General features: G+C 37.2%; 3 protein-coding genes across 5 annotated transcripts; 2 read left to right on the forward strand and 1 right to left on the reverse strand.

The window, feature by feature from the left end:
* The first annotated feature begins 10509 nt into the window (after positions 1-10509).
* Positions 10510-13459, forward strand: LOC107605597 (F-box family protein). Its single transcript, XM_016307512.3, has 3 exons — positions 10510-11308; positions 11771-12181; positions 12571-13459. The coding sequence occupies exons 1-3, from the start codon at positions 10799-10801 to the stop codon at positions 13072-13074; spliced, it is 1425 nt and encodes a 474-aa protein (XP_016162998.1). The 5' UTR covers positions 10510-10798; the 3' UTR covers positions 13075-13459.
* Positions 13460-13774: 315 nt separating this feature from the next.
* On the reverse strand, positions 13775-15596 carry LOC107605598 (LIM domain-containing protein WLIM1). 3 transcript variants are annotated; one of them, XM_016307514.3, is made up of 6 exons: positions 15551-15596; positions 14873-15060; positions 14584-14680; positions 14451-14491; positions 14269-14358; positions 13775-14200 (listed from the first exon to the last, which is right to left on the reverse strand). In XM_016307514.3, exons 2-6 carry the CDS (start codon positions 15005-15007, stop codon positions 13973-13975), a joined length of 591 nt encoding a protein of 196 aa, XP_016163000.1. In that variant the 5' UTR covers positions 15008-15060; positions 15551-15596; the 3' UTR covers positions 13775-13972. The 3 variants fall into 3 exon arrangements, with proteins under 3 accessions (XP_016163000.1, XP_088347413.1, XP_016162999.1); XM_088491287.1 differs by lacking the exon at positions 15551-15596 and adding an exon at positions 15488-15512; XM_016307513.3 differs by lacking the exon at positions 15551-15596 and adding an exon at positions 15191-15487.
* A 6033-nt stretch (positions 15597-21629) lies between these two features.
* Positions 21630-22832, forward strand: LOC107605599 (uncharacterized). The gene has a single exon (XM_088491580.1). The coding sequence runs from the start codon at positions 21739-21741 to the stop codon at positions 22510-22512; it is 774 nt and encodes a 257-aa protein (XP_088347706.1). The 5' UTR covers positions 21630-21738; the 3' UTR covers positions 22513-22832.
* The last annotated feature ends 1345 nt before the right edge of the window (positions 22833-24177 follow it).

The raw sequence follows: 24177 nt of genomic DNA on the forward strand, positions 1-24177 counted from the left end.
TTATCAACACTACTCAGACGAAGATCCGAGGGACCGAAACACCAAACGCACAAGGAACGACCATACAATAATGGGAGCTACACCCTTCACAGAAAGAATCCTGAGGGCAAAACTCCCCAAAGGCTTCGACAAACCTACCGATATGAAATACGATGGAACTAAGGATCCCCAAGAACACCTAACGGCTTTTGAGGCCAGAATGAACCTAGAAGGAGCGGCCGACGCAGTCCGATGCAGAGCCTTCCCGGTAACCCTCGCCGGGCCAGCGATCAAATGGTTCAACGCCCTCCCGAACGGATCCATAGCCGGCTTCCACGATATTACACGAAAGTTCATGGCCCAGTTCACTACTAGGATCACCAAAGCCAAACACCCCATCAGCTTACTAGGGGTCACGCAAAAACAAGAAGAATCCACAAGAAAATACCTCGACCGCTTCAACGACGAATGCCTAACGGTCGACGGACTCACGGATTCCGTCGCAAGCCTTTGCCTAACCAATGGGCTAATGAACGAAGATTTTCGCAAACACCTCACCACCAGACCGGTATGGACCATGCATGAGATCCAGAACGTCGCCAAAGATTACATCAACGACGAAGAAGTCAGCCAGGTCGTTGCCGCCAACAAGCGGCAGCACGGCAACGCCCAGCGCGGCAACTCGGCTTCTCACCAAAACCCAACACTCAAAGAGAATCATCGGGACCACCCCAGGCCGACCAGCCGACCACCGAGAATAGGCAAATTCTCAAACTACACGCCCCTGACAGCACCAATTACCGAGGTATACCACCAAATAGCAGATCGAGGCATCATTCCGAAAGCACGGCAACTCAAAGAAAGGACAGGAGGCAACAAGACACTTTACTGCGAATACCACCGAGGTTACGGTCACAGAACACAAGATTGTTTCGACCTTAAAGACGCCATTGAACAAGCCATACGAGACGGCAAACTCCCAGAATTCGCCAAAATCATCAGAGAACCGAGACGCGCGGAGAGAGACAGGTCGTCGGAGAGGGAAGGACGTAACCCGAGAACCCAAAAGCAACCCCCAAGGGAAAGCCCAGAGGAAGATCCAACCATCATAGTGAACGTCATCACAGGCAAAGACGTATCAAGCAAGTCAAAACTAACAATGAAAAAAGACCTCAAGATAATGGCTGTAAGGAACCAAGTCCCAATCTCCGCGGCCGACAATACGATAACATTCTTACCAGAGGACTGCCAACACGGCACCTCAGCCGAGGACGCCCCTTTCGTCATCTCAGCTAGAATCGGAACAGGACTCGTACGAAGGATACTAGTAGACACCGGGGCAGACTCAAACATCCTCTTTCGGGGAGCCTTCGATAAACTCGGACTCCACAACGACAACCTCCAAACACACCGCCACGGCGTCACGGGACTCGGAGACAACTTCCTCAAACCAGACGGCTCAATCACACTTCCCATCACCATAGGAACGAGCAGCCAAAAGAAGACAATTCTATCTGAATTCGTAGTCCTAAAAGATTCCACAGCCTATAACGTGATTCTCGGAAGGAAAACAATCAACGACTTCTCCGCAGTTATCTTTACCAAATACCTCCTTATGAAATTCAGAACCGACGACGGCTCCGTCGGCACCATCCACAGAGACCGAGAAGTCGCAGCCGAATGCGACAACACCAGCCTAGCCCTAAGGAAGAAATCACGGGATGCGGCCGGTGTATTCCTAGCTGATCTGGATGCCCGACAAGACGGCCAACCCAGGCCAGAACCAGAAGGGGATATGGAAAAATTACAAATAGGGCCAACCAAGGATGAGTACACCTTCATTAACAGGAACCTCCCATACGACCTCAAAGAGGAGCTCTCTCAACTCCTGAAACAAAATAGGGACCTGTTTGCATTCACACCGGCCGACATGCCGGGAATAAGCCCCGACCTAATGTCTCACCGTCTAGCCGTGGACCCCAAAGCCAAACCAATAGCACAAAGGAGAAGAAAAATGTCACCGGACCGAGCCACCGAGGTCAAAAAACAAGTCAAAGCCCTACTCGAGGCCAACTTTATCCGAGAACTCCCCTACACGACTTGGCTAGCCAACGTCGTACTGGTGAAAAAATCTAATGGGAAATGACGAATGTGCGTCGACTACACAGACCTCAACAAAGCTTGCCCGAAAGACGCCTTTCCCCTACCAAACATCGACGGTTTGGTAGACGCCGCATCCAGTCACCGGTACCTCAGCTTCATGGACGCATACTCCGGATACAACCAGATCCCAATGCACCAACCAGACGAAGAGAAAACAGCGTTCATCACCCCAGACGGGACGTACTGCTACACAGTAATGCCCTTCGGCCTAAAAAACGCTGGAGCAACCTACCAAAGACTGGTTAACAAGATATTCCGAGACTTATCCGGTAACAAATTAGAAGTTTACATAGACGACATGCTCGCCAAGACCGAATCCGGCGAACAACTAACCGACGACCTCAAAGCCATAATGAACACCCTACGAAAGCACCAAATGCGACTCAACCCGGCAAAATGTGCCTTCGGAATGGAGGCAGGGAAGTTCCTCGGCTTCATGATTACGCAACGCGGAGTTGAAGCAAACCCAGAAAAATGTCGCGCCATCCTCGAGATGACGAGCCCCAAAAACCTCAAAGACATCCAAAGGCTTACCGGCCGACTAACGGCATTATCACGCTTTCTCGGGGCTTCAGCCCAAAAAGCGACCCCCTTCTTCAAGCTAATGAAAAAAGAAGCCCCCTTCAAATGGGAGACGGAATGTGAAGAAGCATTCCAACACTTCAAGAGGGTCCTAGCGGAACCACCAATCCTCGCAAAACCCCAGACAGGGGAAACACTTTACTTATACCTCTCCATAACGGAAGAGGCACTCGCAGCAGCACTCGTCCGTGAAAACGAGAAAAAGGAACAAAAACCCATATACTTCATAAGCAAAGTTCTACAGGACGCGGAAGCCCGCTACTCACGCTTAGAAAAGCTAGCTTTCACACTCCTTACAGCCTCCCGACGCCTACGACAATACTTCCAAGCTCATCCCGTGACGGTTCGAACCGACCAAGCGGTCAAACAGGTGTTGCAGAAACTCGACCTAGCTGGAAGAATGCTAGCATGGTCCATTGAACTATCTCAATTCCAGATCAAATTCGAACCCCGGAATGCGATCAAAGCACAAGCTATGGCCGACTTCATCGCCGAGATGACCCCGGGAAAGCTCACCCCCGAATCATGGAAACTACATGTCGACGGCTCATCAAACTCCACCTACGGAGGCGCCGGAGTCATACTCGAAAATCAAGACGGAATCACGATCGAACAGTCGGTACGATACGAATTTCCAGTATCAAACAACCAAGCAAAATACGAGGCCCTCTTGGCAGGCCTATCCTTAGCACGGGAAGTCGGAGCAAAGGTCCTAGAAGTAAATACCGATTCACAAGTAGTCAGTTCCCAAATTAACGGAGACTACCAGACACGAGACCCCCTACTCCAACAATACCTCGCTAGGGTAAACAAACTAAGAGAAGGATTCGAACACGTCACCATACGGCACGTCCCTAGGGAACGAAATGCCAGAGCAGATCTACTCTCCAAACTGGCCAGTACCAAACCCGGACACGGTAACAAATCGTTAATCCAGGAAGTCGTTAAGACACCCTCCGTGTCAACAACAACCAATGCTCACCTAACAATTTCGAACCAGGGATCTTGGACCTACCCAATCCGGCAATACCTCCTCGATGGAACACTACCACCAGATCCCAAAGAGGAAAAGCGAATAAAGAGGGAAGCCGCCAACTATACCATTGTCGCAGGACAGCTATACAAACGCGGATTCTCGCAACCCCTGCTCAAATGCATCGAACCCGAGAACACGGAGTACATACTCCGCGAAATCCACGAAGGTTGCTGCGGTCACCACGTCGGAGGCAAGACCTTAGCCCAAAAAATCATCAGAGCAGGCTACTTCTGGCCCACGGTCATCCGAGATTCCATGCAAATAGTTAAAAACTGCGACAAATGCCAAAGACACGCCAATATCCACCAAGCCGCACCGCACCAGCTCAGCACCATACCGGCAGAGCGGCCATTCGGCACTTAGGGCATCGACCTCGTCGGACCCTTCCCTACGGCACCTGGCCAACTCAGATACCTCATCGTCGCCGTAGACTACTACACTAAATGGATCGAAGCCGAACCTCTGTCCACCATAACGGCAACCCAATGCCGAAAATTCCTCTGGCGTCAGATCATCACCCGATTCGGGATCCCCGAGATCGTCATCTTGGACAACGGAACCCAATTCACCGACGAAAAATTCAGAGAATTTTTAGAGGGGCTGCGCGTATCCCACCGTTTCAGCTCGGTAGAACATCCCCAGACAAACGGACAGGTGGAATCCACAAACAAAATAATCGTCAAAGGACTTAAAAAGCGGCTCGACGAAGCCAAAGGGCTATGGGCCGACGAACTCGGGTCGGTCCTATGGTCATACCGAACCACACCCCAAACGACAACAGGAGAAACACCTTTCCAACTAACATACGGCGTCGAGGCGGTCATCCCGGTAGAAATCGGAGAACCAAGCCCCAGGAAAACGGTAGGAGGTAACGACGAAGAAGCAGAACGAGACCTCATCGACGAAACCAGAAGCATAACTCATCTCAGGGAGCTAGCCCTAAAGCAAAGAATCAGCCTGAGATACAACCACGGAGTCATCCGGCGAGAATTCGCGGCCGATGACCTCGTCTTACGACGAAACGATATCGGTCCCCCGACCCCAGGAGAAGGGAAGCTCACCCCCAACTGGGAAGGACCATATAGAATCAAGGCTGTAATCGGAAAAGGAGCGTACAAACTCGAACGGCTCAACGGCGACGAAGTCCCGAGAACGTGGAACGCCGCCAACTTGCGACGATACTACGCCTAGACCAACCTACAAAGGACGCACCCTCGTCCTCATTTCTGTTTTCGTATTTCTCCTACCAGTTTACAAATTCTAAGATTTTAAACTCGGGTACTCTTTCCCGCCACCAACGGAGGGTTTTAACGAGGCCCAACCATCAATAAAAATTCCATTAGAACGGCTATTTCTATTTTCTTTAGTATCCCAAAAAAACGGAACAAAGACACGGCCGCAACTGGGGGACTGATCACCCCCCAGGCCCAAAAACGCGGATAGCCACAAAAGAACCCGACCAAACGACGGTCCGGGGAAACAAACGAAATACACACGAAATAGCCTAAAACGGAATACATGATAGGCCCGGACGGCCCAAAAACAACAAACAAAACATACAAAAGGCCCGAACGGCCGATAAAGTACCATTAAAACAAAGATAAAAGTGTTCCAAAATCAAAATACACGGCCCCCGGCCATCCGAAAATATCCAAAAGCACAGTACAAAGAAAAAATCCAAAGAGATAAAAGTAAAAGCTACTCGAGGTCAACGATCTGGCCATCGCGAACAGTCTTGAAGGCCCCCATCACGGACATATCCACACCAGGAGCCAGCACTGAAGCTTGAGCCCTCATCGTTTCCTCGGTAGCCGCAATTGCGTCCTTCGCATCAGCTAGTAACTCCGTCTTCTCCCTCCTCAAGGCAGCAACCTCGGCCTTTAGAGCCTCCGATTCGGCGAGAAGCACGGCAGCCTGAGACCCTACATCAGAAGCCCGCTGTCGTTCCTCTGCCAGCTGAGAGAGAAGCGAAGTTTCAACCTCGGCAAGTCGAAGAATCTCTGACCCGGCCTCCTCAGAAGACTTCACAGCCTTCTCCCTCGCAGCTTCGGCAGCCTCAAGTTCCCCCTTCAACTTGGCTACCTCAGCATGAGAATGACGAAGCTTCTTGTCCAGCAAACCAACCTGAGCCATCACAGGCTCAGCCTTCCGAACAACAACGGCAGACCGGAGGAGAGCACGATACACCGACTTGGCCTGGAACGAAACATCGCAGCCATCAAAAAACGGCTCCGTTCCAGGCATTAAGTGTTGATCAATAAACCCCGGAGCATCGAAGCGTCGATCCATCACGCTGGGCACAAGACCTTCATCCTCAAAAGTCTCACTGCTCGGGTCCTCAGGCCTCTTCCTCTTCCGAGAAGCCTCAGCAGCCGTCACCACGACGACTTCAGGAGAATTCGCAGGGCCAGGGGAAACTTGAGTATCGGCCCGCGCACCCGAAGAAACCACCTCCTGAGAAACTGGCTGCGACTCCACGGCAGGATTAGAAACGGGAGTAGCCGGGGACGACGACCCCTCCTCCTGGGCCATCGCCGCCTTCAGACGTGCTAAGGATGTCAAACCACCAGCCATCTCAACTGCAAACAATACAAAAAATTCCCAAGTTACAAAAACGGGAAACAAAACATAAAAAACCAAAGAAAAAACAGACACACACCAACATATGACCGACAAGAAACCGGATCACCCATCACGTCCCGGGGATTCAAAGGACGCTCTCCAAACAACTGCCACAGAACGAGAGCAATATCCCGCTCCTCCGAGGACAGGAACTCTTTCGAAACACGAGTAAAAACTGACGGACCCGCCTTAAAATTCCAGTAAGTGGGGAACCGACGATCACCCTCCAACGTCAACCAAAAGGGATGATGTCCCCCAGCGGGACGAACCTTAAAATAACCACTCTTAAAACCGTGGAAGGAGTCTTCATACAAACCGAAGATCCGACGATGGGGCTGAGCCCGGAAAGACACATACCCCTTTTTATGTTTCCCCTCCTTAGTCGGAAGAGTGCACAAGAAAAGGAAAAGAAAAACGTTTACCGAGGCAGGTAACTCTAAATAATCACAAATGAGCTCAAAAGACCGTATGGCCGCCCAGCTGTTCGGATGTAGCTGGGACGGCGCCACGGAGCACCGATTCAACAATTGCTGAACAAAAGGAGAAAAAGGAAGCCGAACACCAAGCCGGGTGAACATCGCCTCATACACCCACATCCAATCCGGCACTGACGGGGAGTCGAGATTGGTATAGCAAACCCTCTCATCGACCCCAGAGAGAGCAAGCTCGTAATGGCGTTCGGCATCGCCACCCCCACAAACAGCCCCTTCATCACGGAGCCGTTGGAGGTCCGCCTCCGTCATCCGCGACGGTGTCCCCCAAACATCACTGGTGACCCAGGAAAAAAGGTCAGGGACACCCCCCGCCGGGGCCACCGGAGCCCTCACACCCTCCATCCGTCGGCGAGCCATACCTAAAATATCGACGAGCACCACCGTCAGCCAAACCTTACGGCAGAAAACAACGGCGGGTAAAAAACCAAAAATACCGCCACCGCACACCACCAATTATACGGTGGCACTCGCCCCAACCCTACTCTAGGAACCCAACAGAACTATCTAAACCACCATACAAACACCACAAAACTACTCTAAAACAGCTACACTTAGCAAAAACAAAAACAAAATGCTGCAAAAAATAAAGCAGAAGAAAGCAAAAAGTAACAAAAGAGATGCTAACCTGATAAATCGAAGGAAGACAACCCCAAGGAAAGACGCCGCAAAAGAAATCCAACCAAAACCACAGAAAGCGAAAATGGAGAAAGGGAAATGCTGCAACCAGAAAGAGAAGTGAAAGCAAAACGAGGGAACTAAAGGAGGAAAACCAAAACGGTTTTTGAAAGAAGTACAACGACGAAAATACCCTCAAGAAAGCGAAGCAAATGCAAGGGCAAAAAAGAAAAAGCACAACCTGCAATAAATACCCCCTCGGAAAAAGTTAACGCCTCGAAGAACGCAACAGACGCGACTGATACGGAAAAAGTCACGTCAGACCTAAACGGTCAGACGAATCTTCTACAACACGGAGACCGAGGCACCGACCTCACCTCAAAGGAACCAGACGGGCACCCGAGAAAAATCGAGCCCATAACAAACATCTCCCAGCGACAGACCGACCTCGCTCGCTCTCCCGCTGCGGGGGCAACTGTTACGGATCCGACCCACGGACCTCGCATACCCGGTTACCCGGGGACGACCCGCTTTGATACAAAGGCCCAAACACCGGCCCTTCAAAGCCTCTAACCCAAATATCTCTCTTATCCTAACCAAATAAAGATAAGATAAGGTATTCGCCATCACCTATAAATAAGAGGACCCAGGTCCCCCCAGGTATTCATTCATTCCTCACACTTTCTACCTCTTAGATCCATTCTGACTTGGGCGTCGGAGTGTCTTTGCAGGTACCACCCCCATCGCTCCAGTCAAGCGACCCGGCTCTAGTTCCATCCGCGGGTTCCCGATCCACCCTTCAAACCGTACCAGAGACTTCTCGTACAATATTCACGCTAACACATTATTCTGTAGTATATTCTGTTTTTTGAAATTATTAATATTCTTTGTTCAGAAACAATACTATTACAGTATTTAAAATCTCAAAGAGAATATAACTCATTTTCTTTTTCAATTTTTGTATTCAACAACCAAACTGAAAATCATTTGTTAAAAGGACTAATACGTCATTCTAACTAATTATGTGTCGGTACCAAAGTAACAAAAAATATATATTTTATGTAAATTCATTGTCAATTATAATATTTCTGCTCATAAAAAATTAGTATAAAAATATTTTAGATTTTATTAAAAATATAAAAACATTAAATTAAGGGTAAAAAACCATTATAAGCCAATGCCATCTAGAATTGACGTATATAAGCCAAACTGAAAATCGTTTCAATAATGCGCCAGATGCTATATTTATATAATTCGAACCAGTATGGTTCGAACTGCATATGATAGTAATTCGAACCTGGGCAGTTCGAATTACCAGTTGATTGTTCTTCATAAATCGAACTAGGTTGGTTCGAACTAAGAATGCACATAATTCGAACAAGGTTAGTTCGAATTACACACAGCACGCGTTTCCAAATAATTTAAATTTGACTATTAAAAAATTAATAATTTATTAAAAAAATTTTATTAAAAAATTTATTAAAAAAATTAATAATTAAAAAATTAAAAAAATATATTTTATTTCATACATTAAAAAAAGCTAACAAAATATTTAATTACGAGACTTCTTTAAAATATTTGTGATCTATCAATTTGAATTCCAGACAATACTCTTTTGTCCATTTTTAATAGCTCGTGAATATTTTTTAATAAATTTTTTAATAAATTTATTTAAATTATACTACAAAAAATATTTTATCCTATGCAAAATAATTTAAAAAGAATGGCTTAAAAATGTTAGGAGTACTATAAAAATTTGTAATGTTCTAATAACTTAGGTGAATACATGCATGTACTCAAATTTTAAATAAAATACTCTACATAATCAATAATAATTTAGAAATGAAAGAAAATATTTTATTCCATACAAAACAATTAAAAAATATATTTTGTGAGAATAAAATATATTTCATAACATCTTTTAAGCCATTTTTTTTAAAATGGCTTAAAATGGCTTAAAAGATGTTATGAAATATTTTGTATTAGAATAAAATATATCTTTTAAGCCATTTTCATAATATCTTTTAAGCCATTTTTTAAAAAAATGGCTTAAAAAATGGCATAAAATTATTTTGTATTAGAATAAAATATATTTTTTTTAAAAATAGCTTAAAAGATGTTATGAAATATTTTGTATTAGAATAAAATATATCTTTTAAGCCATTTTCATAACATCTTTTAAAAAAATGACTTAAAATATGTTATGAAATATATTTTATTCTCACAAAATATATTTTTTAATTGTTTTGTATGGAATAAAATATTTTCTTTCATTTCTAAATTATTATTGATTATGTAGAGTATTTTATTTAAAATTTGAGTACATGCATGTATTTACCTAAGTTATTAGAACATTATAAATTTTTATAGTACTCCTAACATTTTTAAGCCATTCTTTTTAAATTATTTTGCATAGGATAAAATATTTTTTGTAGTATAATTTAAATAAATTTATTAAAAAATTTATTAAAAAATATTTATGAGCTATTAAAAATGGACAAAAGAGTATTGTCTGGAATTCGAATTGATAGATCACAAATATTTTAAAGAAGTCTCGTAATTAAATATTTTGTTAGCTTTTTTTTAATGTATGAAATAAAATATATATATTTTTAATTTTTTAATAGTCAAATTTGAATTACTTGGAAACGCGTGCTGTGTGTAATTCGAACTAACCTTATTCGAATTAGGTGCATTCTTAGTTCGAACCAACCTGGTTCGATTTATGAAGAACAATCAACTGATAATTCGAACTGCCCTGGTTCGAATTACTATCATATGCAGTTCGAACCACACTGGTTCGAATTATATAAATATAGCATCTGGCGCATTATTGAAACGATTTTCAGTTTGGCTTATACACGTCAATTCTAAATGGCATTGGCTTATAATGGTTTTTTACCCTTAAATTAACGAATTTATAATTAGATACCTCCATTGGGCCGTGACCATTATGATAACCAGTATCCAGTACCTTCACTCAAAGTGACCAAACCAATTACGACCCAAAAACAGCATGTCGTTTCGAATATTATGGGTCGTTTAAGACGGAACGAACATGAAAATACGAAACGCAAGCGTGTCTGAATATACGTGACGTTAGTCGTTGCCGTTTAACTGATGACCACGAACCCGAGCCCAGTAATATAGACCAAAGAAAGAATGATTCCATAGAGTTGAAAAGAATCTACCATTTTTCTCTACCTTTTTAATTTTCTGCAACCCAACACTTCGCATCACTTGAAACTTCAAAGTTCAAACCACACAAAAAAAGAAAAGAAAAGAAACGCCCAAAACGACAACAACAATGGCTTCGTCTCTGTCGTTTTCAGATTTCCCCGAAGACGTTCAGCTCTGCATACTGTCGTTTCTCTCTCCCACCGAAATCGCCACGTTCTCCTGCACATCAAAACGCTTCGTTTCGCTCTGCACCAGCGATTCGCGCCTCTGGTTCACGATGTGCGAGAGAAGGTGGGGTTCCAAGACACAGATCAATAAATGGGTGAAGGGTGCAGTCACGTACAGGCACCTCTATAGAACTCTAAGCGAGTGGGAGAATCTCATTGGCTTCTGGCGCCGGAGCGGCCCAGGGAGCGCTTCAATTTCTTCGCCTTCGTTGCTCTTCTTTGAGTGGTGGGATACTTGCATTTCGGGATTTAGGGTTTCTCCGTCGACCAATGGGTCATATGGCGTTGTTAAAGCTCCGTTTCTTTGGATGGGTCTTTCGGATGATGGCCAGATCGTTAATTTGTTGGATCCTGATGGCCGCGGTGAGGTTTCCGTGCCGGAGTTCGCGGCGGTGCCGGCGAATGGGGAGGTTGTTTCATAAGCTCATTACTTAAGAGCATGTTTGTTGGTAACAGATTATTTTTGAGTTTTTTTTTTTTTTTTTGACAATTTATTTATTTATTAAATGAGCTAATACAAATGCACAATTCAGCTGTTTTGGATGGAAAGATTCTTTTTTTTTTAATGTAGAGATGTATTCTCCTTGGCTTCTTAGTCACGAGCTGGAAAAAAAAAAAAACCTTTTTTAAGCTTTTAAATTGGAATGGGAAACTTTTGTGTAATGCTTTTTTCTTTTTTAATGTGAAAAATGAAAAATCACCTTTTGTGATAATTAGAAAAAAAAAAACAAAAATAAAAACTGACAAAAACACAGTTTTTCTGGTGCAGGATAGTTAGTCAATTAGTTATATTGAGTTGATTGAATTAGTATAATGCTTCAAGTGAAATTGAGTGATTCATTTTGTTCAGTCTCTGATGTAAATTGTAACAGGTTGGATTAACTGAGAATGAGTTGATTCCAGTGAATTTGAGTTTCATGGGGAGGACGCATTTTGTTGTGGAGGAAAATCAGAGCTTTGCTGCTGCAAATTCTTCGAGTTGGAGTTCTGATCAGAAGAGGAATGGATGTAGTAGGAGTATGAGTCCTGGGAACCTAAGCGGCGATGAATACGGTAGTGTCGGGGAGGATGTCAGTGGATCGCCAGGAAGCTTGCCAGACCGGTTGATGTCTGAGATTTATCAGCATTTGGCAAATAGGACTAGCCCTGGAAGTGATAAGTCAAGGAAGCAGAGGAGAAGGGAGAAGGAGAGGCTGGCTAAGAGGAAATGGGAGCCTGAGCATTTTGTGAAGATCGAGAATTGCTCACCAACACCATCGCGGCCTTTACAAGGCCTTTGGAAGGTGTTTCTATGCTGTTCCCTCTTGTTACGCTCGATTATGTGCATAAGTTGCCTTCTTTGATATCTTTCATTTTGCAATGATATCATAGAGTAGTTGAACTATTAAATACTTGGTTGTTTGGGTCAAAATAATCAAATTGCAAAATGTTAAGAGAAGTGATTGGGAATTGGGAATTCAATAGCTGGTAAGAATGCTGAGAAGTTCTGATGTTTATGATCTTGTGGAGATGCAGACATTATATTGAAATCATGTTGGTAGCACTATGTGTTCCAAATGAAACATGGTGTAGTGCACTAGTGCTCAATATTTTCCCTTTTCTATTATGATTATGAAGATGGATGATAGTGGAGCACTTTGGCTCATTGGACTCTTTACTATCATTGTTGCAGGGAATCTGTGATGACATGAATTTAGCCTTTTACCTTGTGGTGTATGATGACATCGGGGGCATTGCTTGCCGAAGAGTTGGGGATCCTCCTGAGCGCTTTTCCAACTATGCCCCGGTTTTCTGGACATCTAAAACGACGTTTCTGGAGACTCCATTTTCTCTGGAGGAAGAAACCTTGTATGACAGCCGGCTTCATATCAGACCGCTTCAAACAAGCTCTGAAATTCAAGAGCAGTTCCACTTGTCCGATGTCGAAGTGGTAAACCCATTTCAGCAGTTACATTTGTCAGACAACGAAGTTGTCAAACGAATTCTTCACATAAGCTCAAGCTATGATTTAGTTATTCCAGATGCAGCTGGAATAGTAAATCCAAGGAGTGGAGAGGGAAGGATTTGGCAATACCACAATGATACTTTTGGATTTGGATTCCTTTGTGACAACTTTGTCATAGACATGAAGCATATTTTCCGCAACGGTTGTATTGTGGATATAGTGAATCCTTGATTTCTTTCTTCTGCATTCTTTGTTCATAGGTAGTTAGATCAATGTCACCTATACCCTGTGACATATTATTTTATTCGCTGTGAAAATAATTACAATCTTCCTAGATGGTACCTCTTTTCCTTTTACTTCCTCACCCCAAAGGCAAAACAGATAATGTTTAGAATAGATGCAGAAGAAAAATAGGATAAGAAATGTGCAAGCAGCACACTTTTTAGCTTTGTGTTGTTCCTCTACATACTCAAGCATTGGCCTTTCACAATGTAGCCTTTCAATTGTGGTTTTAATTATTTACTTATTTATGTCTTGAAACACTGTGACCTTTCTAAAGTATATCTTGTACTTTCTTTCTCTTGATGACCGGGAGAAAATGGATTCAGTTTGTATATATTGTTAGTGCAACTATTTTAGTTACTCAAATATCAATTCAAGTATTGTCAAATTAGTATAAATATCTGATTCAGTTACTCATTATCTTAAAAGTCTTACAATACAAAGTATTTCATTGGATTTTACATTATTATTGCATAGCAATAACTTTAAAAAAATGTTTATTGGAAGGACTTTGCAATAGAGAAGATTGCTGATTTCCTGCATAATCTTTTTAATTGGCTATTACCTTCACTATTAATGAATGAAAGTATGAAAGTTTATTAAAAACATTGCAAAAGCATGAGTAACTGCTAAATCAATCAACACTCACAACATGGGAAATAGCAAATGAAGATCATCAAGATTAGAAAAATGCAATACAATATTTATCACTGGTAAAGGTATATTCCAATTTCCAGGACTCAAAATACTGGTAAAGCATGAGACACAGTAGAAACATATGGGGAAGAAAACATAGAACCGTATCAAAGGAATAAAACTCTCAAGACTCTTTCCTTTGTGAAGCATTTTATGTCTCAGCCGTGACTTCTTCGCCATTGATTTTCGCTTGCACTGCACTCTTCTCATGATCACCTTCAAGCTGACTCAAGTTTCCCTTCTCCTTGATTAGTTGGACATGGTGGTGTTTGCAGTAGAGTTTTCCCTCGTGCGCGATGTAATTGGAAGGGCTGATAACACATCCTCCATGGCAGCACTTGAAGCAACTCTTATGGTAAGGAGTCCCATTCACAGTGACCTATATATATCATTAATAAGCTATTTTTGTAATAGTGGAAAGAAGCTATGGTTGAATTGTGTTGTTACCTTCTCAGTTGGATACACAGTTTTTTGGCAACCAGCACATTTATCTCTTGTTCCACCAAACATACTTGAAACTTTTGCTGCTGCAGGTTTCTGATTAGAACAGAACAAGAGTTAAGAGATATGTTAGAAAGCTGAATGTGCTTTTGTGAGTTGCAAGAACCGAGATTTCAATTTTTGTTTACCTCATCAGTGTTTTTCTCTGGTTTAGCAACTTTTGGTGTTCCTAATTAAGTAAAGAAAGGAAATACTGAGATTCAATGATGCATCAAAAAGTGTGAGTGACAGATAAAAGAGAAGGAATTAATGGTTTCTTACCTTCGAAGCTTTTCTCAAGGCTACCAGTTCTCTTGAAAAGTTGATCAAAGTGCGGCCTACAGTAAAGAACTCCCTCAAAAGAGTTGTAGTTGCTCAGCTGCAGATACATTAATCTGTCACTAATCAAAATTTCAACATGGAATTTAACATCTCAAGCCGTAGAATCAACCACTACTGACATAATTATCAGTATCAGGTTAGTCTGCTTATATTACACCAGATCCAAGGCTATATTACCAAGAACTAATTGTGTGCGTGCGTGCGTTCGTGCGCGAGTATAGAGAGATACCTTGAGAGTTCCTTTGCAGTGGTGGCAGCGGAAGCAAGCTTTGTGGAAAATTCGGTTATCCGCAGTCAACTTATCAACAAGGTAAACGGTTTTGTCACAAGCCATACATTTCTGAGTTGTTCCTGCAAATGCCATTGCTTTTCTTTCTTTCTTTGTTTTCTCTTCTGAATCTTTTAAGTTGTTACTAACTGAATGAAGAACAAAAGATCAATGAGAGGATCAAAGATGAAGCCAAGGGAAAAACAAAAGAGAAAAAAAAGGAAAAAGAAGAAAAGAGAGAGGATAGAATGCAGAAATTTGCGGAGACAAAGGCACAACCTCCTAACAATTATAGTGACATGACAATCATTTTGATCAGATTCTAAGCACCTAACTACACTTTCTCATTTTCTTTATTTATTAGTTTATTTATTTATTTTTTTCTCTCTGCCTTCAACTGTGAATATAAATGCGTAAAATCTAAGAAATTTATCACACTAATAACATGTTTATGTATTTGTAAAATTGATCTAGATAGAATCCTTTTTTTTTCAAGTGATTCATGTTTAGTAAAGGATAAACTTAATTGTTGTATAACATCATTAACAAAGTTTATTTTGATAATCTGAGTCTCACTTTGGAACATGGAGAAGAATCATGCATAATGTAAAGTGAAAGTTGCAAAAGGGATTACCCTACCAAGAAAGAATTCATTGACTTTTTTGCCTTCAAGTTTATGTCATCCATGTAGTTTACACCATAAAAATTATATATCTTCAAGTAGGGCCTTCAATTAAGTCCTAAATAATTAGTGTAAAATACTAATTTAGTAACAATACTCCAAACAGAAATTGGTGTACAAAACTAGTGTTATTAACTATTAAACTAAAATAGATCCACTATGAAAAATCCAAGTAAGCAGTCACAATCTTGATTAGATATTTTGGTTTAATCAATGTGTATTTGATAAGAAAAGACACTTTGTAATCATGGGGACCAGTGGCTAAAATATGGCACTGCCAGCACCTTATTATTCAATATCTAGCTGGCTTACTTTTATTCTAGAATATTACTTTTTCCAAATAGTAACAATTGATTTCTTGAGTTACAAGGGTAGGTCAAGTTTTATTAACTTTAGGTAGCCTTTGATATTTATTTTGGGACAGAATGCATGAAAATAAAGAGGTAGAGAGTAGAGACATATGTTTATGTCATTTTTTGTTTTTTGTTTTTTTCTTTAATGAAAATTGACTTAAAAATTGTTTAGGTCATGACAAATTTTTTTCCTTTTGGTGTTATCTCTTTCTCTTCAAATATATTTTATTCAAATTGTCTTTTTCTATTTTGTAGGACTTTAACCGTATGCCATTTAGTATTTTATTTATTACTACCAAATGTAGTACAATTCTATTAACTCATAATTTCTCACCTTCCTAAGTTTATATTGCCTAATAATGGAAAATTACATTAAAATTGTTCTTATAAAGTATGTATTTTAATTTATGAAGAAACATAGATGGCTATGTCTATTTTAATGTAACACCCTGTAATTTGGTGCAACATTGCAATGATGGGTCTGGTGTGTGCTGCATCTTGCAGGTGCTTTGGTTATAGTAATCTTGCATCCCACTCCAATTATGATGACAGCTTGTAATTAATCTAAGTCTGTCCCACTGAAAAAAAAAAGAAAAAAAAAAAAAAGAAGGGACAATGTTCTGACTTTGCATTTTTGTTCTGTCATCAGATTGCATTGATAAATTTAAGGGTAATTTACCTAAATAAAATGAATGGAAAAAAATCATCTTTAAATTTATTATTTTATATGATGATTTTTTTTGGTGATTATATGATGATTTTTTAAATGCTAATTGATTGGAACTAAAAAAAATATTGTATAAATTTTTACCGTGTGTATATAGAATTTTTTTCCTCATAAACCATGGTAAGTAATAAAGATTTATGCATACAAATATTTTTTTATAAATTGTGCCTAGTTACAATAATTTATGTTCAAAACCTTTCTTCATAAACCACTATAAGTTACAATGGTTTATGATCAAACAACTCTCTTCATAAACTGCAGTAACTTGCCACGATTTATGTATAATCCTCTAAAATGTGGTATGTTATCACGAATTACATAAAACAATGACAGGACACATAAGTAAAAGAATCTCAATTGTTGTATTTTAATAAAATTTCTTCCATCCATTTTATTTAGATAAATTATCCTAAATTTAATGCCATGTTTTTATTTGGCTAGTTTAAGGCTCTATGTAATAAAATAATTAACAAAATGATGTTCTATAATGATCAGGTCATTGGTTAATTTGCTTCATTTACATTGACTAATTAATTACATATAAAATAACATTTGAAATAACCACAATAGTTTAGGATCCAATTTATGTAAATTATCTAAAAGAAATATTTTTTAGAGATGTAAAATTTGTAATAACATTAACTAATTAATGCCATATGAAATAATCAAGATGGTTCAGTTGAATCATTAATTAGTTAGCTTTATTTGCCTTAGTGGATCCAATTTATTCAGATATATGTATGATGTTGTGTTAGTTCAATAAAATTTAGTGTCATATGAAATAAAAGTTTGTTGCATATGGAAGTAGCTGGAAGGAATGCAATGTCTACTTCATCTTGTGTTAGTTAAATGTCCTATGGACTATGGTGTAGTGTTGTTGACTTTGACTATATTATTTGTTTAAGAATAATACAATTAGAACCCCTTAAGTAGGGAGTTGATCATAGAGTGTTAATATTTGCATGTACTAAAGGTGTCTCAGATTTCATTAATTAAATGGTTAACTAACTAATACTAAAGAAGAGAAACTTGTATGTGACTGGAAATTAATTTTGCAACATATCTGATTCTCTATTAAAAATATTTAGTTTCTATTTAGTAACAGTGTTTCACGAATCAAATCCTTTTTTATTTAAATAATCATTCAAGTATTAACCGTTGGGAAATAAATTTTTTAAAATTATATTTTAGTTATTTTAGATGCAAGTAAAATTTATTTACAAATAAATAAAAAAATATTAAAACGAATTTAATACAAATCAAAATTTTGGAGCAGCACAACCTTATTCTAAAACCCACTAAATTATGTTTAAAACAAAAAGCCCAAAAATGTACAAGCCCAACTTGTGCATAACTAAATTTAAAGCACAAACATGCCGCCGAAGAGCCTTGGCTCAGTGGCATTTCACCCCCTCCCCATTACTAAAGGTCTAGAGTTCAAACTCTAGAGGATGCATTTGTGGAAAAAATATGATAAATATGTGAGGAGTGTGTGGGTGTGTTGTGTACCTAGGATTGGGGGTTGTCCAATCCATTGGGGTACCTAGGATTGGGGGTTGTCCAATCCACTGACCAAAAAAAAAAAAAAAAAAAAGCACAAACATAAAATTAAAGTATGCAACTTTAAACTAATTTTTACAATTAATTATTATTTTTCTATATATTTAATTATTTATTAACTATGTACGAAAGCTAAATTTTTAAAATAATTAGGAGAATATATAGTGAATATTATCTGTATAAAAAACACATTATAAATACCTTTTTTAGGGATCTAATATATAATAGATATCTCGCATTTCATAATTTATTAGAGAGAAAAATACAATAAACTTGAGAAATAATTTACCAAAATGAAAACCATGAAATTGAGAACTATATATTGAAAAAGAAAAGTCTCTTTGACTGTGATATAAAATATTGAAAATGAAGTAAAATAGGATGTATATTTTTAGTTCTACAAACATGTGATGACTATGATAATTTTTTATATTTACATAACATAAATTAAATACATATTTTAAAGTATTTATAATTTTATATGACAAGGACTTAAACTAAAGCATATAACAAGGACAAAAATAATGTAAAAGTTTTTATAGGTAATAATATTATATGACCTGTATTTATAAAAGCTAAAAGAATTCATAAATCTCCAAAACATAATTAATAATAAGATAAAGTATTAAATTGGTCATTTACGTTTGGGTATACCAAATTAGTTATCATTTTTTTTACTATTTAAATGAAATATTTTATATAGAACTAAGGAGAATAATAAATAAATGTATTGATGTATCCACAGTTAATTTTGTGTCTCTGAAATTTGTACTTATTTTTCAAATTATCATTTTTATTCTTGTACTGTTGTCATGTAGGATATTTTGTTAATTATTTAACTTTGATCTCACGGTGAGACTACCTTAAAACTAAATAAAATTTTTTTAAATTTAAATAGGATACTTTAAATCTTAAAGATCAAAATAAAATTACTCCAAAACGTAAAAAATCAATTTAGTAATCTACCTTTAATAATATTATTCAAGTGCAAGCAATGCAAAGTCTACCCTTGTGTGTATGTGTGTTTTGTTCTTTTCTTATCAAAAACAAAGTCTACGTTCTTAATACCTCTTCTAGGATTATTTTTCAGCAAAGAGAAACTTGGAAATAAAAATCATGATGATTTGGCAGATGTAAAACATCCTTGTGATGAAGATAATATTGAGGTGGGTGTTAACAATAATGTTTATATTTATTTCTTGTGACATCATGGCTGCTGCAATCACTAATCAGGGAACCAATTTTTCCCTACAAAACAAATTTGTATGACTATTTATTATTGGATATGTATTTAGTTCAATTTTCAGTTTTCCTTTGTAGTAATCTTTTGCTATAAATGTCCAAGTCAATCCTACAGCATCATATGGAGAATTAAGAACACACATAAAAACAAACGAAAATATTTGGTAACCAAAGAAAATCAGTCAAAATCAACCATAACTTGTCTTATTTAGCATTCATTAATTGTTGCGACAATTAATTAATGCTAAATAAGACAAGTTCTGGCTGTTTTTTTTGTCTACCTAGCATTACTCATCACTTATTTGAATGTACAAATGAATTCTTGGTATGTTTAAAACCAAGGTTCAATTTATTAGTAAAGTCCTGTAATTCAAACTAATTTATAATTAAAATATTTATAATTTTAAATTTTTTTAATGAAAATGGTTAGAAACCAACACTTATAATATAAAAAATAAAAGAGAAGAGTTGGTTAATTCAAAAGTAAGATATAAATAAAAAAGAAGTATTAGCCATCTAAATTTTTTCTTTTTTAATCATGTCCATTAAATACAATATTTTAATCAAGTACCTAAAGTAATTTATTATTTTAACTAAACCTTTTGCTTAATTAGATAAGCTTTTAGCTTTTCCCATAAGAAATTAGAAGATTATTATAATATGAGAATATAAAAGAATTTATAATATTAGATTAAACGAAACACCTGATTGTAAAATTATATTCAAGACAGGGACCCCATTTAAAATTTTTAAAACAATATATACTAAATTAAAAATTATTCCATAGCATATGACTTGCATTTCAGTGCAACTAAACATAAAAATCTAAAATAAACTGAAAGACTAATTTTGGGAAAACCGAATACATAAAATTTCCATGCATTGCAACACAAAATTTCAAACACAATCACAATATCATATATATTATTACATCACAGATAAAATATTATTATACATATGAATCCTTGACATTAGCAAATACGTCCATTGTTTTTTTTCTTGATAACTACTCTTATTGTCATGTTCAAACAAAGTTCTTTCTAGAAGATATTAATTGATTGACATGAAAATTGAAGTATTGTTGTCATGTTGAAACATGCTACATCTTAAATACTTATATTTATGATTTTATAGACTAAGTCCATAGTCTGTTCCAGAAGTTACATGTGCACCAAGCATAGCTCATGATCCATAGTTGATTTCCTACGGCACTAGCTAGATTCTAATATCTAATGAATTCATATTAGAAGTAAATGGTCAAGAAAGACTAAAATAAACAAGGAAAACTTTTTTTTTTTTTAACGTCAAAATATAATATTATGTGTTGATAATGCTCATTTTATGGCAAACCCTAAATAGTTATATATTTTCGAAACAGATTTAATGCATTTAATTTAATATATGATATAAGAATATGGATAATTTTTTATTTGGTGAGTTATGTATAACTATTTATTTTAGCATGTAACATTTAAAAACTATATGAAATAAATTTAAGAATGGATGCTAATACATGTTCTTGAAGTAAGTATTAAATATGTGCTACCAACATTTTAAGTATTTTTTTTTCCACAATTTTTTCACTTTTAAATTTTGTTATAACCAAATTACCTAGATCAATAAATCTCACTTTTTTATATTATTATTAGTTTATTTATTTTTTAAATATGTATTGAAGATTTGAATCGGATTTTATATATGCAAAAATTCATTGATTAATAATAAATACTTAAATAAAATTTAATTTTTGACCTATAAGACCTAGAAATATGTGAGAAATTAAAAGCAACTCGTATTTGATATCGATAAACATCAATTTTATTTTGGTAGAAACTCAGATGTAGTTGACTTTACATAAAATTAATAACTGACAGCTGTTAGATGATTTAACTAATTTAATTAAATTTTCATCTAACGACTCTCAACTATCAACTTCACGTGAAGTCGACGTACCTGAATTTTCACCTTTTATTTTAAATGTGGAAATAATCATTCGCAACACATTATATTGTTTCATCTCTATCTCTCTCTCTCATTGGTCAAAAAACTAATAATAACTCTATGGAAACTTCTATAGAATTAACCTCAAGTTTCTATGTGTTTTTTAGTTTGACTTTAGAGACTTTTTTTTTTTTAATTTTTGTACATCTTCTCAACCTTTCAATTTTTAAAACACAAGATCCATAGTAGCCATATCATAAAATCTTCACAAAACACTTTCTGATACAAAAGAAACAAAAACCTTAGTCATTTGTTTTCCCATATGTTGAGCCATTTTGGTTGTGGAACTTTCCATCATGAAGCTGATGATGAACTACCATGCCCAACTCCAAGAAAATCCAAAACTAAGAAGGACAATCCCTTTTCGACACGTGGACTCGACAAATTCTCTGCACTCTTAGCTGATCTTGATGAGAAGAGGCAGAGGATTTACTCACAGATGAACCCTCATGAAATTTCATTTGTTAGGTTTGTATATTCTAGCACCAATGATTTTGTTCCTATAGTTGTGAAGGTGAAGAACAACAACAAGAGCCAAGAACTCAAAGTGATGAAACCAAGAAAGTTAGATCATCATCATCCTCATCAAAGTGACAAGCCCACAGTTGAATCAAGTGAAATTGTGGATGAATCAAAGCAACCCAAGTTGGAAAATGGTGATAAGAAGGTGAAAAAGAAGAGATTGAATTGGAATTTGAAGAGTTTTGATATGTGGAAGCCATGTTTCTATGTTCCAATGGTTATGATACTAATCTTGGTGTTGTTGACAATGTTTGGGAGATCAGTTTCAACACTTTGCACTTGCATTTTGTGGTATGTGATCCCTGCACTGAAGGGTAGTAATAGATCATCATCAAATTCAAGGATGTTGCCGAAGAATTCGAAGAAGAAAGATTATGCTAGAGGGGTAAGTGAGACCAAGAAGATTGTAATCAATGAAGGGTTGGTGAATAATGAGAAGAAAGATTATGTTAGAGGATTTAGTGAGAAGAAAATGGTGGTGAATGAAGAAAAAGTGAAGATTAAGAAAGAGTAGGTTAGAGGTTGGAGTGAGAATAAGATGAACACAGATGGTTTAATGTCTCCAAGGATTTCTATTGGTGATTCTAATGATGAAGTTTCTAAGAACAAGTCTTCAGCAAAACACAGCCATAAGAAAAGCTGGTGAAGATTGTAATTTTCTGTTTTTCATTTCATAATTACCCTTTCTTTCTCTTTTTTTTTCTTTTTGCTTTTTGTTCAAGGAAATTTTCAGTCTTTTTTTTTTCCTGGAGTGGGAATAGGATTTTGATGCTGTGAATTATAGTAGTGTAAATTTCAATCTTGGTTGAAAAGTTTCAATGCTTCAAATGTCAATCATTTATTACTTGTTTTGAGTGTAAAAGGATATAAGCTAAGTGGTAATATCCTTTCATGTTAGCTAATCTTGCTTCATGATCATGGTGTGGTTTATTTGCATCTAAGTTCCTTATGGTAAACACTATATTAACAACCAATATGTATTCCTTTTATTTTCTTAATTAAATACACAATTAATTAATAACAATCATATTTTTATAAGAATATAAAAATATTTAAAGTATGAATAGTGCTATTGTAAGTTATTTTATACTTACTACCATGAAGAATATACACATCTTTTCAAGATTTTTTTTTCAATTACATTCATATAATTTTGGCACTTTTTTCTCTTCATGGTAAAAACTGAAAAAGAAAATGAATAGGTTATTCAAATTATGAACCAAGATATCCTATGGTATGGATATTCATTATTTTAAAGGAAAAGTCTAAAATTTCATCTAACTTTTTGAATGAAAAGTTAGGTAAACATTGTTTAATATTACACACTAAAATCAACCATTGGCATATGTAAAGTTGCATTGGTTAGGTTAGAAGTAGTAAATGAAACAACATGCATTTTCTGAAACTTTAGTGATGATTTCACTGGAATTAATCTTGTTGGATAATCTTTAATATATAGTTAAATTTGGTGCATCATATAATGCTTTAATATATGTTATTGATGGAACATTTTGAATGTAAATCCTTTAAAGTGAGAAAATTGATAAAAGTAATAAAATGAAAAGTTAATCATTATTGATTTTATAACTTCTATAAAATATGTACCTCATATCTTAATATTATTTTAATTTAAAAATAATCAACTCATTTACTCATCATTTTACCAACTTTCTAACTTTAGAAAATCTTGATCCGAGCATTTCTATCCCTACGTTCTTGTCTCTAGATTAAACATCCAACTCACTCAGTTCCATCCCACTAACTAAAATTTTCTTTTTTTGTTAAACTCCCACAAATTAAAGTTGATTGCGTTACTTTTTTAAATGATGAAACCATTATTCACTAAATTAAATATGTATCCGAAAATCTTCCGACTATATAAACCTCTAATTCGGTCCGTGTTCATTTTTTTCAAAAGACGTGACCTAAACAAAATATCAAAGACAATTTAGTCCTGACTTGTAGGAGTAAACGCGGATTGGATATAGCCAAAATCTCTATTCGATCCGCACCAAAATTATCGGATCGGACTGGATCTCGGATATGTCCGCAAAATATATAAATACCGCAATTTTTAGATCGGATCCGATCTATGAACACCCCTACCGACTTGCTTATCACGAAACAACACAGCCCCTCTGAAATTTTAACACATTTCTTAATCCATTATTACACTAGA

The sequence above is a fragment of the Arachis ipaensis genome, chromosome B6 (assembly GCF_059453495.1).
Source record: "Arachis ipaensis isolate K30076 ecotype BB chromosome B6, ASM5945349v1, whole genome shotgun sequence".
In the NCBI taxonomy this organism is placed as follows: domain Eukaryota; kingdom Viridiplantae; phylum Streptophyta; class Magnoliopsida; order Fabales; family Fabaceae; genus Arachis; species Arachis ipaensis.

Coding starts and splice junctions, on each gene's coding strand:
- LOC107605598 (XM_088491287.1), bottom strand. Junction 14,681..14,872: donor ACTGCAAAGGAACTCTCAAG/GTATCTCTCTAT, acceptor ATGTATCTGCAG/CTGAGCAACTACAACTCTTT. Junction 14,201..14,268: donor CTGTGTATCCAACTGAGAAG/GTAACAACACAA, acceptor TGATATATATAG/GTCACTGTGAATGGGACTCC.
- LOC107605597 (XM_016307512.3), top strand. CDS start 10,799: ATGGCTTCGTCTCTGTCGTTTTCAGATTTCCCCGAAGACGTTCAGCTC. Junction 11,309..11,770: donor CGGTGCCGGCGAATGGGGAG/GTTGTTTCATAA, acceptor AAATTGTAACAG/GTTGGATTAACTGAGAATGA. Junction 12,182..12,570: donor CTTTACAAGGCCTTTGGAAG/GTGTTTCTATGC, acceptor TCATTGTTGCAG/GGAATCTGTGATGACATGAA.
- LOC107605599 (XM_088491580.1), top strand. CDS start 21,739: ATGTTGAGCCATTTTGGTTGTGGAACTTTCCATCATGAAGCTGATGAT.